We start from the raw sequence: 12,598 nt of genomic DNA on the forward strand, positions 1-12,598 counted from the left end.
GCGCACGCAAGATGGGTGAAGTGTGTTTTTAGGGCCGGGTGCATTGTGTCACGACTCGCCTGAGAGGCCGTGAGGAACGGAGGCTGCACTGTGGAACTTGAAGACTCTTGGATGGTGAGCACAGGATGCCACCAAGACGGCCCAAGATCTCCCTCCACAGGCGTTGAGAATGGCGGGAGCGGCGTTTTGGCGGGAACCGCGTCCCGACCGCCCGCCAAGATGGCGGCCGCGCGTGCACCATGCGCGCGCGAATTTCCCGCCCAGGCACCCGCAGCAGCAGCAGCGGCGGCGGCGGCGTCCTCTCTCCTCCAGGTCCGTCGCTCTCTCTCTCGATGGCGGCGAAGCAGCGACGTGATGTGCGTGCTGCTGCCCCGCCTGCAGCGCCATCTCCCTCCTTCACCGAGGCTGCAGAACCCCGGGGCTGCCCCGAAGATGATCGTCTCGCCTCCTCGTCGTGTGAAAGTGAGCAGGTAAGTTGTAGTAATCGTGCACATATTATACTGACTAGGATAACACCTAACGTTATTTATTTTTCCGCAACTTCTGACACCAAATGTAGTGGGTTCGAATTAGGTGCACACACGACTCCTTGGGAGGCAATGCTGATTTATTAGAACGGTAAGTAATATAACACTGCACATAAGGTGGTGACCACCAACCTACTCTAGCTAACACATACTTATCAAATACTCTAGCGTGACCCAGCCAGGTGGCTACTGCCAGGTCCGCTGACTGGAGGCTTGACTCCTCTTGGCGTCTTCACGATGCATCTTCGTTCTTGATACGGGCAGCCTCGAACCTCGTGAGGAGGCTGCTTATATGGGCCTCGGCGTGCCCGGGCCCCACCCCGGCCACGCCTCCCTTCCAGAACCCTCTCGAAGCCCCCCTGCTGTCCACGTGCCCTCCGAGGTGCCTCCTAGGCCCCCAGTCACGTGTCCAGCCGGGGTCACAGAGAGTGCCACGGCCTCACACCACCCTCGTGGCCTCCCGGAGCCCAGAACCGGCCCTGACGTCATTCCCGCCTCCAGCCGGGATGACGTCATGCGTGTGTGTAGACCCGCGTGGTCATGACGCTCCCCCGCATAGTGACGTCACGCTTGTGCGTGTGTACACAGTAGTGATTCTACAATCACTACATGTGTAAAAACATCGCCGATGGGGAGACAAAGGCGGCCGGGCATGGTGCTGCCCACTCACTCCCTCGTGTGCCACATTGCCGGCCTTCATAGGTGCTGCTACTCGCTAACAGCACTTGCCCCAACAGTCTGTTAAGGCTATACGGGGGATATTATTTGCGTGAGAGTGTGAGTGAGTGTGTAAGACTGTGAGTGTGTGTGAGAGTGTGTGTGACGATTATCTGAACCAGTCCTGGGTCTCCCCTAGGTCGACTCAGCCTCAAATGAGAACCTGGTGCAGTGTGTAGTGATCATCGCCACTGGGGAGACAAAGGCTGCCAGGCGTGTAGGTGCTGGTGTTGTATATGCCGGGTATTGAAAATTTGATGAAAATAATGAAAATTAAATGAAATTTTGGAAATATGCATAAGTATCCGAAATTAAGTTAATTAATGCAATTATGCACATAGCAATTATGCACATAGGCCCTGCCTCGCTGACGAGGGTAGTGTCATCAATCGGGATAAGACAATGAATTGTATGAAGTTATGCAAGTTTGCTGTAAGTATGCCAGATTAGGCTCGGCTTCGTTGTCTAGGTTCGTATTATCGATCGGTATGATACAATTATTCTCGCTTTAACATTTACTGATTATGTATTAGTGTGTTATGTCAGGTCTCCAAATTAAAATCTCTCCGCAGGATACAGTTCTTATAATTAAGATTATTACGCATGAACTTAGGAAAGAAACACTCAAACACTTCCGTGTTAAATTTTGATTTAAAGCTTTCGTGACTGCAGTAATTCATATTCTTAGCTCTTTCGGTAAAGTCACGTTGAAAGGAAACAATAAAATAATAAAATATATATAAAACAATTAAAAATTCTCACGACGTTTCGACCACCTGATGACGACCGTTTGTGTTATGGTCGAAACGTCGTGAGAATTTTTTTTATTGTTTTATATATTTTTTATTATTTTATTGTTTCCCTTCAACGTGACTTTACCGAAAGAGCTAAGAATATGAATATACTTCTGTGTTAAGCAATTTTAATTTCTAAACAAATCTAAACACTCTAATATGCAAATTCTTATGCTTTAAATTGTCAACACAGTGCTCCCGGAGATGTTCCCCTAATTGGTCCATACATTTAACCCTCAATGATCACGTTTGTTAACTGGGTAACGTACAATCGATTACTTCCTCACAGTACGCGAGCATACAAGGCGAGAGGAAAAGTCATAAAAAAAATTAATGCAACGATATTCATACAAAAGGCAATAAAAGCAAATTATTATACCCCAAAGGCAAAAGTAAACGTCAATAGATTCATCGGCAAGATTATCCAATAAAAAAAACTAACGACTAAAATACTTCTAAATGACCGTATCTATGTAACTCAATGGGCAGCAATGTTCTTCACGATCAGTTGATATTTAATGCACCACCTTGGAATGGCAACCCTTCTTTAAACACAAAGATAACTTTTTGGAACAATCTTATTTGTCCTGATATGTGTGTTGTGTCTTCTTTGCCACTTGTTCAATTCTTTGCGTAAAGCAGACGCCGGGCGATGCGTCGTGAGGGTGAGTGTGGGGGAGGGTCATACAAACGGCTTCGTTCTCTCTCTTGCTCGGGGTGGCCACAGTTTCGGTCCACAGCTGGGTTGGAAGCGTCGGCACGACGCTCGCCGTCTGTGCGCGATGATCCGTCGTCAGATAGCACCCGCAGCTCGTCCGCTGGCTGCAGTTCCTCACTCTTGTCTTGGTTCCCAGCTGGTGCTGGTCGGTGTGCGTGGGTCGAACCCACGGCGCGCTCGCTGGCGCTGACACTCTTGCTCACGGGCGGCTGGTTAGGCTCTTTCCCCTGCTGGATGAGCCGAGTCCCCTGGCAGCTGTCACCCTTGCTTGGTGGCACTGGTAGCGCTGCTCCGCACTCTCTCTTGCTCCGTCTCTCTCTCTGGCGATGCTCGATTGCACATGCAGCTCTTCACCCTTCTTCCAGGAGGGCTCTTGCTGAGAGCTGCTCGTCGCTGGCTGGATCACTCACTCTCAAAACATAAAAATTGTATTGCACACCTCTTACACAACTCTGATAGCTTAGTACAATACAGCTTATCGCAATCCTCGATTCTGTGAGTCAAAACATCAGGATGAATGTAGAATAAACTTTCAGCGCTCCTCTGTCGGTTCATGCCGAACTCAGCACCTAACGTCACCTCGCCCCTCTTCTCTGCGAGACACAGCACCCATTGCTAATGTCTCGAGGCCATGCCCCGGAGCTGGCTTGCTGTTCTCTTCCGAGCTGCTGTCTCGATGTCCCTTGCCGAGCTTAAATGTGAAATTCTCTCTCCTCTCTCCACGTCTTTTGCGAGAAAAAAAAAACAAATGCCCTATGTCACCGTCCTCCTCCCGTGGCAGCAGCGGCCTGACTGCCTCCCCCCTTTTGACCTTTGACTGTTTTACCATCACATTTTGTTTGTTTGCATTCCCAACCCCTCTCTTCGTGGTTTCTCCTATTAGGGAGGGGAGGCACTCTCACTTCATACGTATTTTATGGCTACCATGTATTTGTGTCAAATTGTTGTAAGACAAAGGCGGCCGGGGAGGCTCTGATTTCATAGAATACATATTATCTGGTCTTGTGTGGTTGACCTATTTTCTTGTACCTCTAATGAATTACCCCAGGTCTAATCTCTTGTGATTATTATTTGGTTTATGTTTAACCAAGATTTGTAATGTACCATTAGATGTTACCTCCGTTATTTCAAGGGTTTTATTAACTTTTGCTCCCTGTCTGCATCCAGGGATCCGTGTTTTTTTATTCTTGAGGTCAGAGATATCCCGAGGCTGGAGATATAACCAAGCCCTCACTTTCTTGACTGCCAGAATTAACATTCCTTGGTTCTCTTGGTGAAGTTACATGGATAGATATATACAATAAGAAACAATGAGTTGAATAAGGGTGAAATAAAATAAGTAATAATAAAGCCTCTAATATAGACTGCAGTCTATCATGTCGACTTTTCTTATAGCCAAGCTTCAACTTTTTCCGTACAAAAAAATTATATCAGTTATGTCATTTTGCCGTGTGCTCTGTGTTCGTGCCTGTGATTCTGGATATTTGTTTGTGAACTGTCAAAAGTGCCAAGCAGGTCATGGTATGTGGTCCTTTGGCAATCTGGAGATTTTGCAGATCGTCGTTAACCTACCTTTGCCCCGGAGTTTATTATTGAATGGCCTTTGACGACCTCCAGCTGCTTGGTGCTTGTGGGAGGTAGCGGGTTTGAGGGTGTTTTATTTATTTATTTTATCGATTACTTAAACAAATTGCAGAATTATTTTTAATATAATTTTTTGGACAAAGGCCTATATTCACAATACTGGGCACCCACAGTGGCGGCCCTCATAGGCACTATTCGCTAGCAACACTTGCCCCTGTCTGTTACAGGCTATACGGGAGATCTTTGTCTTTGCAGAGTCTACGTGAGTCTAACTCTAAGTGTGTGTATATATTAATACACAGACACAAAGGCTCCCCACAGGCTATACACACTCACTCACATACTCTCTCACTCACTCACACGCTCACTCGCCCACACACTCACTTACTCACACACTCCCTCACATACTCACTTACACATTCAGTCACTCACACACTCATTCACTCGCCCACAGACACTCACACATTCACACACACACATTAACTCGCACAAAGTGACTTAGTCACACATTCATCCACACACTCATTCACCCAACAACCGCGATTCGCCACTAAGTGGCGGTGATGTCACCACGACGCTTGTGCTAGTCTATGTGCACTTTGAGGTCACGTGAAGTGTCGAAAGCCTGTTGGCAGGAGGTCACGGGGCAGACTCAGGTTCCACGGGTCAACTGAAATGACTGAGATGACTGGCCGATGCACCACCTGTGCCCCCTACTGTGTTAACTTGCTGTGCTTTAGCCACCCGGCGCTCTGCTCGTTGTTGTGAGCGTTGCTCCTCCCCCTCTCCGTTGTTGTTGGAGGGCGACTGCCTCCAACTGCCCAGTAGCGTCCTTCAAGAGCCTCTTTCACAGAGGCTGATCTTGACACCACTGGTACCAGTCATCGGCAAGTCCACTCAGCTCCATATCCTCCTGTACCATCTATTCTCCAAGTTTCGCAAGCATAGATAAGTGAGGGAATGACTGTAGCCGAGAAGACCTCGAAATTAGTTCAAAGCGACAGACCAGGTAGCTTCCACACAGAATTATGCAACCGATGAAAAGATAATGCCACACAACTGATTTGGAGTGAGACCTCTGCTGGTTAACCGGAGCCAATCATCAATACACTGCCCAGGTATGGGAAACTCTCCACTCTCTCCACAACTGCCCTATCACCAATTGGGAGTTGTTTTGGTGGGGCTGATGGTAAGGCCCCACCTCTTAGCAGAAAGCTCAAGGTTCAGCAGCAACGCCTCCAACTCCTCTTCTGAGCAAGCAGCAATTACCAGATCATCGGCAAACGTAACATGGTTGAGCAATAGGGAGCCATCCCTTGACCACACCTGGGCATTAATCAGCCTCCGATTGTAGCTGTAGCAGATAGAAGGCTTCAGGAAGTACGTGGTAAAAATATATGTAAATTAATGTGGGAGCCGGAGGACATGTCTGTCGCACCCGAAGGTTTAGAGGGAATGGCTCCAACTCCCAGTCATGCAGTTTTAACCGGGCGGCAAAGAATACGAAATCCTGCAGTAACGAAAGCTGTAAGTAAAGATAAGTAATGTAATAATAGGAAGGTGATATTAAAAAAATGGTGTATTTGAACTTGAGTTTACACAATAACAAAGAAGACATTTTAACGTGAGTTGACACAAGAATGAAGATGAAAGCAATGGGCAAGTTATAAGCAAAAAAATATCAGGTGTACGATTTGTATGGTGTGTATGGCATTGTGACAAATGCAAAATTTATGATAATATTTGTAGCTACGTGACGTAACAGGTGAGCTGCCAGACCATTGAAAATTACCCCCTTCCCCGCAACCCTCCGCATTCCCCCTGCCACCCCTCCCCCACTACCCCCAACATTGCTTCCCTACACCTCATTCATAAATACAGTTACACATCATCGGAATCACCACGCTCATCAGAATCTTGGAGCCGCGTTCACCCTTGGCTTCGTGTGGGGTTCACAGAGAGAGAAAGCTCCCCGCTCATTGTCGTCTCAGTCAGGCTCAGAGTCGGTGCCGGTGATCGGAGCTGTTGAGGTGAAATGCGCCGGGCTGCTGTGCGAGTTGCACGTGGGGCAGCTCCGTCTGTTGCAGGGCCAGCGTCGCCTCTCCGCTTAAATCTACAAACGCAGGCCTCCTCTGGGAGTCCATTTGCTCCTCAGCTCCTTCTTCCCCTCCTCACTGAAGTCATTGCACTCCACCCTGCAACACAGAGAGAGGTTCACGCTGACACGGGTTCACACGGAGACTCGGGCAGCTCCGCACCGTTCGAGACCCATGCAACCCACAACAACCACTCTGGATGAAGGTCTCCTCATGCTATTAGAGCTGTTTCACCATACTTCACCACGCGGGTCAGTGCAGGTCTGTGATGGCAGGGACTGCAGATCTAGGATCGTAGAATAGTTCAAGGGTGGATTGTGCTGCACACTGCAGTCTGTTGCCCACAACTTAGCTCTGCTGCCTATAACGCCTGTGGTTAGCGCAGTGGTCACCCATTTAAGCACTCCAGGCTAAATCCTGCTTATCTTGCAGATTTAAGATCAGGCACATTCCTCAGTCGTTTGGTCATGTTCACTGGTCTGATAATGAATATTGTCATTGTTTGGAGGAGTGGGGTCAGCTTGGTGGCGTGTTGGCTGTTGTGTTGTTTGGTTCTGTGTTGTGTTGCATTGTGTTTATAAGTTTACTTTTTTTTTCATTCTTACCTGATGATGGTTGCTATTGTTGCAATCGAAACGTCTATTCTATTATTATTTGATTAAATTTTCTACGTGACTTTACCGAAAGAACCAAAGATAATATTAAATGCACTGGAATACACTCCACTACTCACTCCACTTCTGGCAATGGCTCTCATAGCACACAAACATGCTGTGAAGGTCCATTTCCAAAACTTTGTCTTTTTCATATTTTCTCCTCCTAAGGCCACAGTGTTACTGACGAATCTAAGTTGTTTTGTCTGTAGCAACAATCAGAGCGCGTATGAGACACGAGCAGCATAACTTACCCGAGCTCCCTCAATGCTTTGTTGGTGATCATGATGTCATGGAGAGCTGGGATCGATTTGTCTGTCAGTGAGCAGAGCCACAGACTGCAGGGAGAGAAGAGGCACTGAGTGGGTGACACTGGAAAATAAAAAGTGTACACACTCACAAGAAATGGAGAGCAACTCAACATATTTTAGTACAATAAGGGTGGAAACCTCGTAGAATCAGCGAAACAGAGGGAGGGAGTAATAATTTCGGACCCAGGAATGTAACCTTATTTGTCTATTAATTGTTTAATGCGGCTTTGTCCAACATGGAATTTTACAGGAACGTAACCCACCGCATTTGGCGAGGTCTGCAATATTTTGTATAAAAAATCGCATTGGTCCATGAAAGGCCACTAGATACAGGCAGAGGAGCCAGAATCTAAATCTGAATAATTATTTATATTGGAGAATCTGAAAAGCTAAAAAACTATTTTTCACAGATGTCCACGCTACCCATCACGAGGCCAAGGCTGGTTTAAACCGTATATTGGGTAAGGTTAAAATAATGTTCAAATGTATAGGGGTGGCGTATAAGAGCCATTGGTGACTTTATGGCTTTAATAACGGTCAGGTTGTGGTGTTATCTAATGTAAACGTATGGGTGGGCAATTAATGCCAAGATTGCAGCCGTTCATGACAATACATTCTTAATTGTAATCTATGCCGTTAAATACTGATGATCATCGATAATATCCAGTGTGCCCATCTGGCTTCCAACATCCGGTGAAACTGGTAAAACCGCTCCAAAGGCTGTACCAGTCCGGCGATCGGCACCATGTGCGTGACAAAACAAGTAGCTATCCTTTATTTCAGTGTCAAATAATATACACAATACATCATACACTACATACAACTTAAACAATGAAAATACTGCACGCATATAATTTTTTCATGACTAATAACTAGTCATAGGAACAATAAATATACAGCGCGATCTGCCGAAAATTGCGTGCAATTCGGCGTTTGCCAGAGCACTGATCTGAAGGCTGCATCAGTCTGACGATTGTCAAACACAAGTTGTTGTTGTCAAACACAAGTCGTTGTTGTCAAACACAAGTCGTTGTTGTCAAACACAAGTCGTTGTTGTCAAAAACAAGTCGTTGTTGTCAAACACAAGTTGTTGAAAACGAGCATTGTACGCACATCACTGCATGCAGAGTCTTCGATAGTGGAGTGGTGAGTGCGGGACAGTAAATAGTAACTTTTTACAGCAGGATATTTATTTAGTTTATTCTTATATATATTTAAGCGATTTTCATATCGTAAACTATTTAAAATATTAAAAATATAAAGAGCACCTATAACCATAATCTTATTCAAGAACCTGCAAAAATAAGCTGTTTTAAATAATGACGCGATTATCTGGTGTTATTGAAAATCCAGTACTCCCTTCTCCCCGATGCTGCTTGATAATCGATGATCTACTGTATTAACATAATATAGTTTGAAACAATATCATTGGTTAGAATCGGTAGTGACAATTGTAATTGTATTGTTATTTATAGTGGTTAAAAGTGTTGTAATAAGTGTGGTTAATAACTTAATTGATGATTGCATAAAAAAGTTATAATAGATGTTAAAATACAACATTCTGCTACTAGCTTCCTTGCCCATCAAATGATGGAAGGTGTAATATTTACGAACAAAAATGAGCAGAGTATAATTGTTAATTGAATGGTAGTGAATCTTGCAGGAAAGAATGTCATGAAACACATTCCTACGGAGGGAGCTGGTAGGAACGTTGGATTGCTCGGTCAATGGCCAGGGTCAACGGTGGCGTGGTGTATTCCGCAAATATGCCCGACTGTGAGGGCGGGCACAAGCCGGCGTGAGTTGGTTAAACGTTGAGTTTTATAAGGGCACCACGGGGTGATCCCCTCCCTGCCCAGCCTCACCCTCGCTCCCTCCCCGAAGAGCCCCACCCTCCCTCCCTCCCCGAAGAGCCCCACCCTCCCTCCCTCCCTCCCCGAAGAGCCCCACCCTCCCTCCCTCCCCGAAGAGCCCCACCCTCCCTCCCTCCCTCCCCGAAGAGCCCCACCCTCCCTCCCTCCCCGAAGAGCCCCACCCTCCCTCCCTCCCCGAAGAGCCCCACCCTCCCTCCCTCCCCGAAGAGCCCCACCCTCCCTCCCTCCCCGAAGAGCCCCACCCTCCCTCCCTCCCTCCCCGCCCAGCCCCACCCAGCCCCTCCCCACTCAGCCCCTCCCCATCCTCCCCTCCCTACCCTCCCCACCCAGCCCCTCCGTCCCCACCCAGCCCCGACCCTCCCTCCACACCCAGCCCCTCCCCACCTAGCCCCTCCCCACTCAGCCCCTCCCCCCCTCCCTTCCCCACTCTCCCCACCCATCCCTCCCCATCCAGCCCCTCCCGAACCTCCTCACCCAGCCCCGCCCCACTCAGCCCCTCCCCACCCTCCCCTCCCAGCCCCTCCCCACCCTCCCCACCAAGCCCCTCCCCGCCCTCCCCACCCAGCCCCTCCCCACTCTTCCCACCCTCCCCTCCCCATCCAGCCCCTCCCCAACCTCCCCACCAAGCCCCGCCCCACTCAGCCCCTCCCCTCCCCACTCTCCCCACCCAGCCTCCCTCCCTACCCAGCCCCCCCCCACCCTCCCCTCTCCACCCAGCCCCACACCTCCCATTTTTGTATGCACGACGGACGGACACAATAATCCCCTGTTGGCTGGTGTAACCAGAGGTTCCTACCAGTAACACTTCACTGCATTTCACCTTAGCACTGTATATAACTGACCTTAAATTTGTTCTAATTCACTGCTCTCTTCTGCTTTCAGTTGCTGGGGTTCAAATAAATTGGATTGCAGTACAATATCTGGAAAATCAACGAGAAATGTCTATTTAACCAAAATGTAGAAGCATAAATTAGACTTACCTTTTGTTTCAAGTGCTGAATAAAAAAATAAAGACCCCAAATCCACTTTGTGCTGCGTATAATTATTTATTAGATTCACTTTCAATAAAGAAACGTCAAATTGAAAGTGAATTTGCGAAAAATATATTTCCGCTCGACCTTCTTCATGACGGGGGGTGCGGCATGTGGAGTGACATCACGCGCGGGACACAACTCCCTCATTAATAATCATGAGCGGATGACGTTACTCCACATGGAGCTTCCCCCCCTCATCAATAATCATGAGATAATGCCATCACTCATGTGGACCACGCCCCCCCACTCCCTCATTAATAATCAAGAGCGGATGACGTCATTCCACATGGAGCTCCCCACCATAAATAATCATGAGCGGATGACGTCACTCATGTGGACCCCGCTGCCACCCCCTCATTAATAATCATGAGCGGATGACGTCACTCCACATGGAGCTCCCCCCCCCGTCACTTTTTGTAAAGAAACGTCTGTGGAGAGTTATTTATTTGGTTAACTTATAATTTAAAAAAACGTCAAATTTAAAGCGAATTTGCGTAAAACAAATTTCTGCTCGACCTGCGTGAGTGTAAAAATCCACCCGCTCATGATTATTTTATTATTAATGACGGGGGGGTGTGGCATGTGGAGTGACATCACGCGCGTTACGCACATTTCTGGGCTATTATAGTAGTAATACTGTATTTTATATCCGCATGTGTGTGTATATATTTGTTTACGTGTACTTATATAAGTGTGTGTGCATCAGGACATTACTCACTCTAACCACTTCAAACTCCCTTCTCTCCCCAACATCTCGTCCGCTAAAAGTTGGAGTCCGCTGTCTCCGATCTTGTTGTCACGCAGCCTAAACCCGGGTGGACGGGAGAAGGGACAGCGCTGACTCACTGAGCCCGCGGGTACCGCGGAGTCAAACACGTGGTGAGTGAGGGACACTCACAATGGCGGTGCACGTGACTAGAGCACACACGTTCATGAGCAAAGCTGCTCATTGTTTAATGCTTCTGTTAGACATTTTATATATAATAGGTGGCATTCACAATTATCAGTTAACTCACGATAATTCATTCAATTATACTGCACTGTACCTTTTTAATATGAAAAGCGTTTGCGTTTATATAAACACAAAGTTGCAACAGAGGGTCACACACAAGTGAAGTACATTTTCATCGAGGAACACAGGGAGATGTTTACAATTAATGTGTCTGCTAACAATGTTGTGAAAATGAATATTGCTTTAGCCTATGTGTTAAATTAAACAAATGTGTTAAGGTTACAGTAAAACATTTTTAAAGTGGACTCGATTAAGCAAGAATTGTGTAAGCCAGCCTCCCGTAAATGTTTAAGTATGATATAAGCATCTTATAGTAATTTTGCTTCCCTGCCCTCTGCTGTCCACAAAGTTTTCCTGTAGCACATAGCACCGAATAATACATGGGGGCCTCCCAATCAGGCTCTATCCAGTCTCAATTCTTATTGGGTTTGGTGCATTCTGCATGATTTGGGCATCGACAAAGATATTGCTCAGCCTTGCCATGTAGAGACAGCAAGATTGCTGTTTTCATATTTCAATGTTTACTTCACAACATGTTGCACCAATAATTAGCACAGTTCGTCCACAGAGCAAATGTGAGAAACGAACAGCAGAGCTTACTTGAGACTCTTCAAACCTGTGTTGGCCTTGAGGATGACACTGAGAAAGAAACCCGACTTGTCCGTCAGTGAGCACTGATACAGGCTGCAGGGAGATAAGAGGTGGTGTGAGTGGTTGCAAAGAGGATGGGTAGAGACTCTAGGCAGATAGTGGGGGATGGTGAGGGGTAGTGAGAGGTGGTGGTGGTTGATGGGACAGTGGTTGAGGGTCGTGTTTGTGGATACTGTGCACAAATGAACCTCATGTCAACTTTAATAGGAGCTTGCAAATAGCAACTGCTGTTTAGGTTTTTGGGTTAATGTGATGTGTGTGTGAATGTCTACTATGTGTGCATTTGCGTTAGTACATCTCTATGCGTGTTTGGTACATGTGTATCTTAGTGTATGCATATTTGTGTGCATGCACGTGGGAAGCAGTGGTGCAGTGGTTAGAACAGCGAGCCACAAACCTGCTTCGATTGCCGCTCACAGCTAACTTCATTGATGAATATCTAAAAAGGCCGTGGACCTCACCTAGGTCGACTCAGCCTTAATTACTACCTGGTGCAGTAAGTAAACATTAGTTGGCCGAGTGTGGTGCTGGCCTCCCAACCCCTCATGTGCCGTTCTGGCCTTCATTAGGTGACCCTTAACAGTAGATGACCAAAAGTCTGCAAAAGGCTCTCTGTAAAATCTCTGT

At 47.0% G+C, this 12,598-nt stretch overlaps 1 protein-coding gene across 1 annotated transcript in view; it reads right to left on the minus strand.

The window, feature by feature from the left end:
• Positions 1-5,901: 5,901 nt before the first annotated feature.
• LOC142922706 (NACHT, LRR and PYD domains-containing protein 3-like) overlaps positions 5,902-12,598 on the minus strand; it is a 54,536-nt gene continuing 47,839 nt past the window's right edge. The window contains exons 8-11 of the mRNA XM_076063526.1: positions 11,921-12,004; positions 11,027-11,113; positions 7,344-7,427; positions 5,902-6,535 (exon numbers count right to left, since the gene is read on the minus strand). Of these exons, the coding sequence (XP_075919641.1) occupies positions 6,454-6,535; positions 7,344-7,427; positions 11,027-11,113; positions 11,921-12,004 (337 nt within the window). The 3' untranslated portion in view covers positions 5,902-6,453. The remainder of the gene's footprint in view (positions 6,536-7,343; positions 7,428-11,026; positions 11,114-11,920; positions 12,005-12,598) is intronic.

The sequence above is a fragment of the Petromyzon marinus genome, unplaced genomic scaffold (assembly GCF_048934315.1).
Source record: "Petromyzon marinus isolate PM22_M1 ecotype Great Lakes invasive population unplaced genomic scaffold, UKy_Petmar_22M1.pri1.0 PM_Scaffold_141, whole genome shotgun sequence".
In the NCBI taxonomy this organism is placed as follows: domain Eukaryota; kingdom Metazoa; phylum Chordata; class Hyperoartia; order Petromyzontiformes; family Petromyzontidae; genus Petromyzon; species Petromyzon marinus.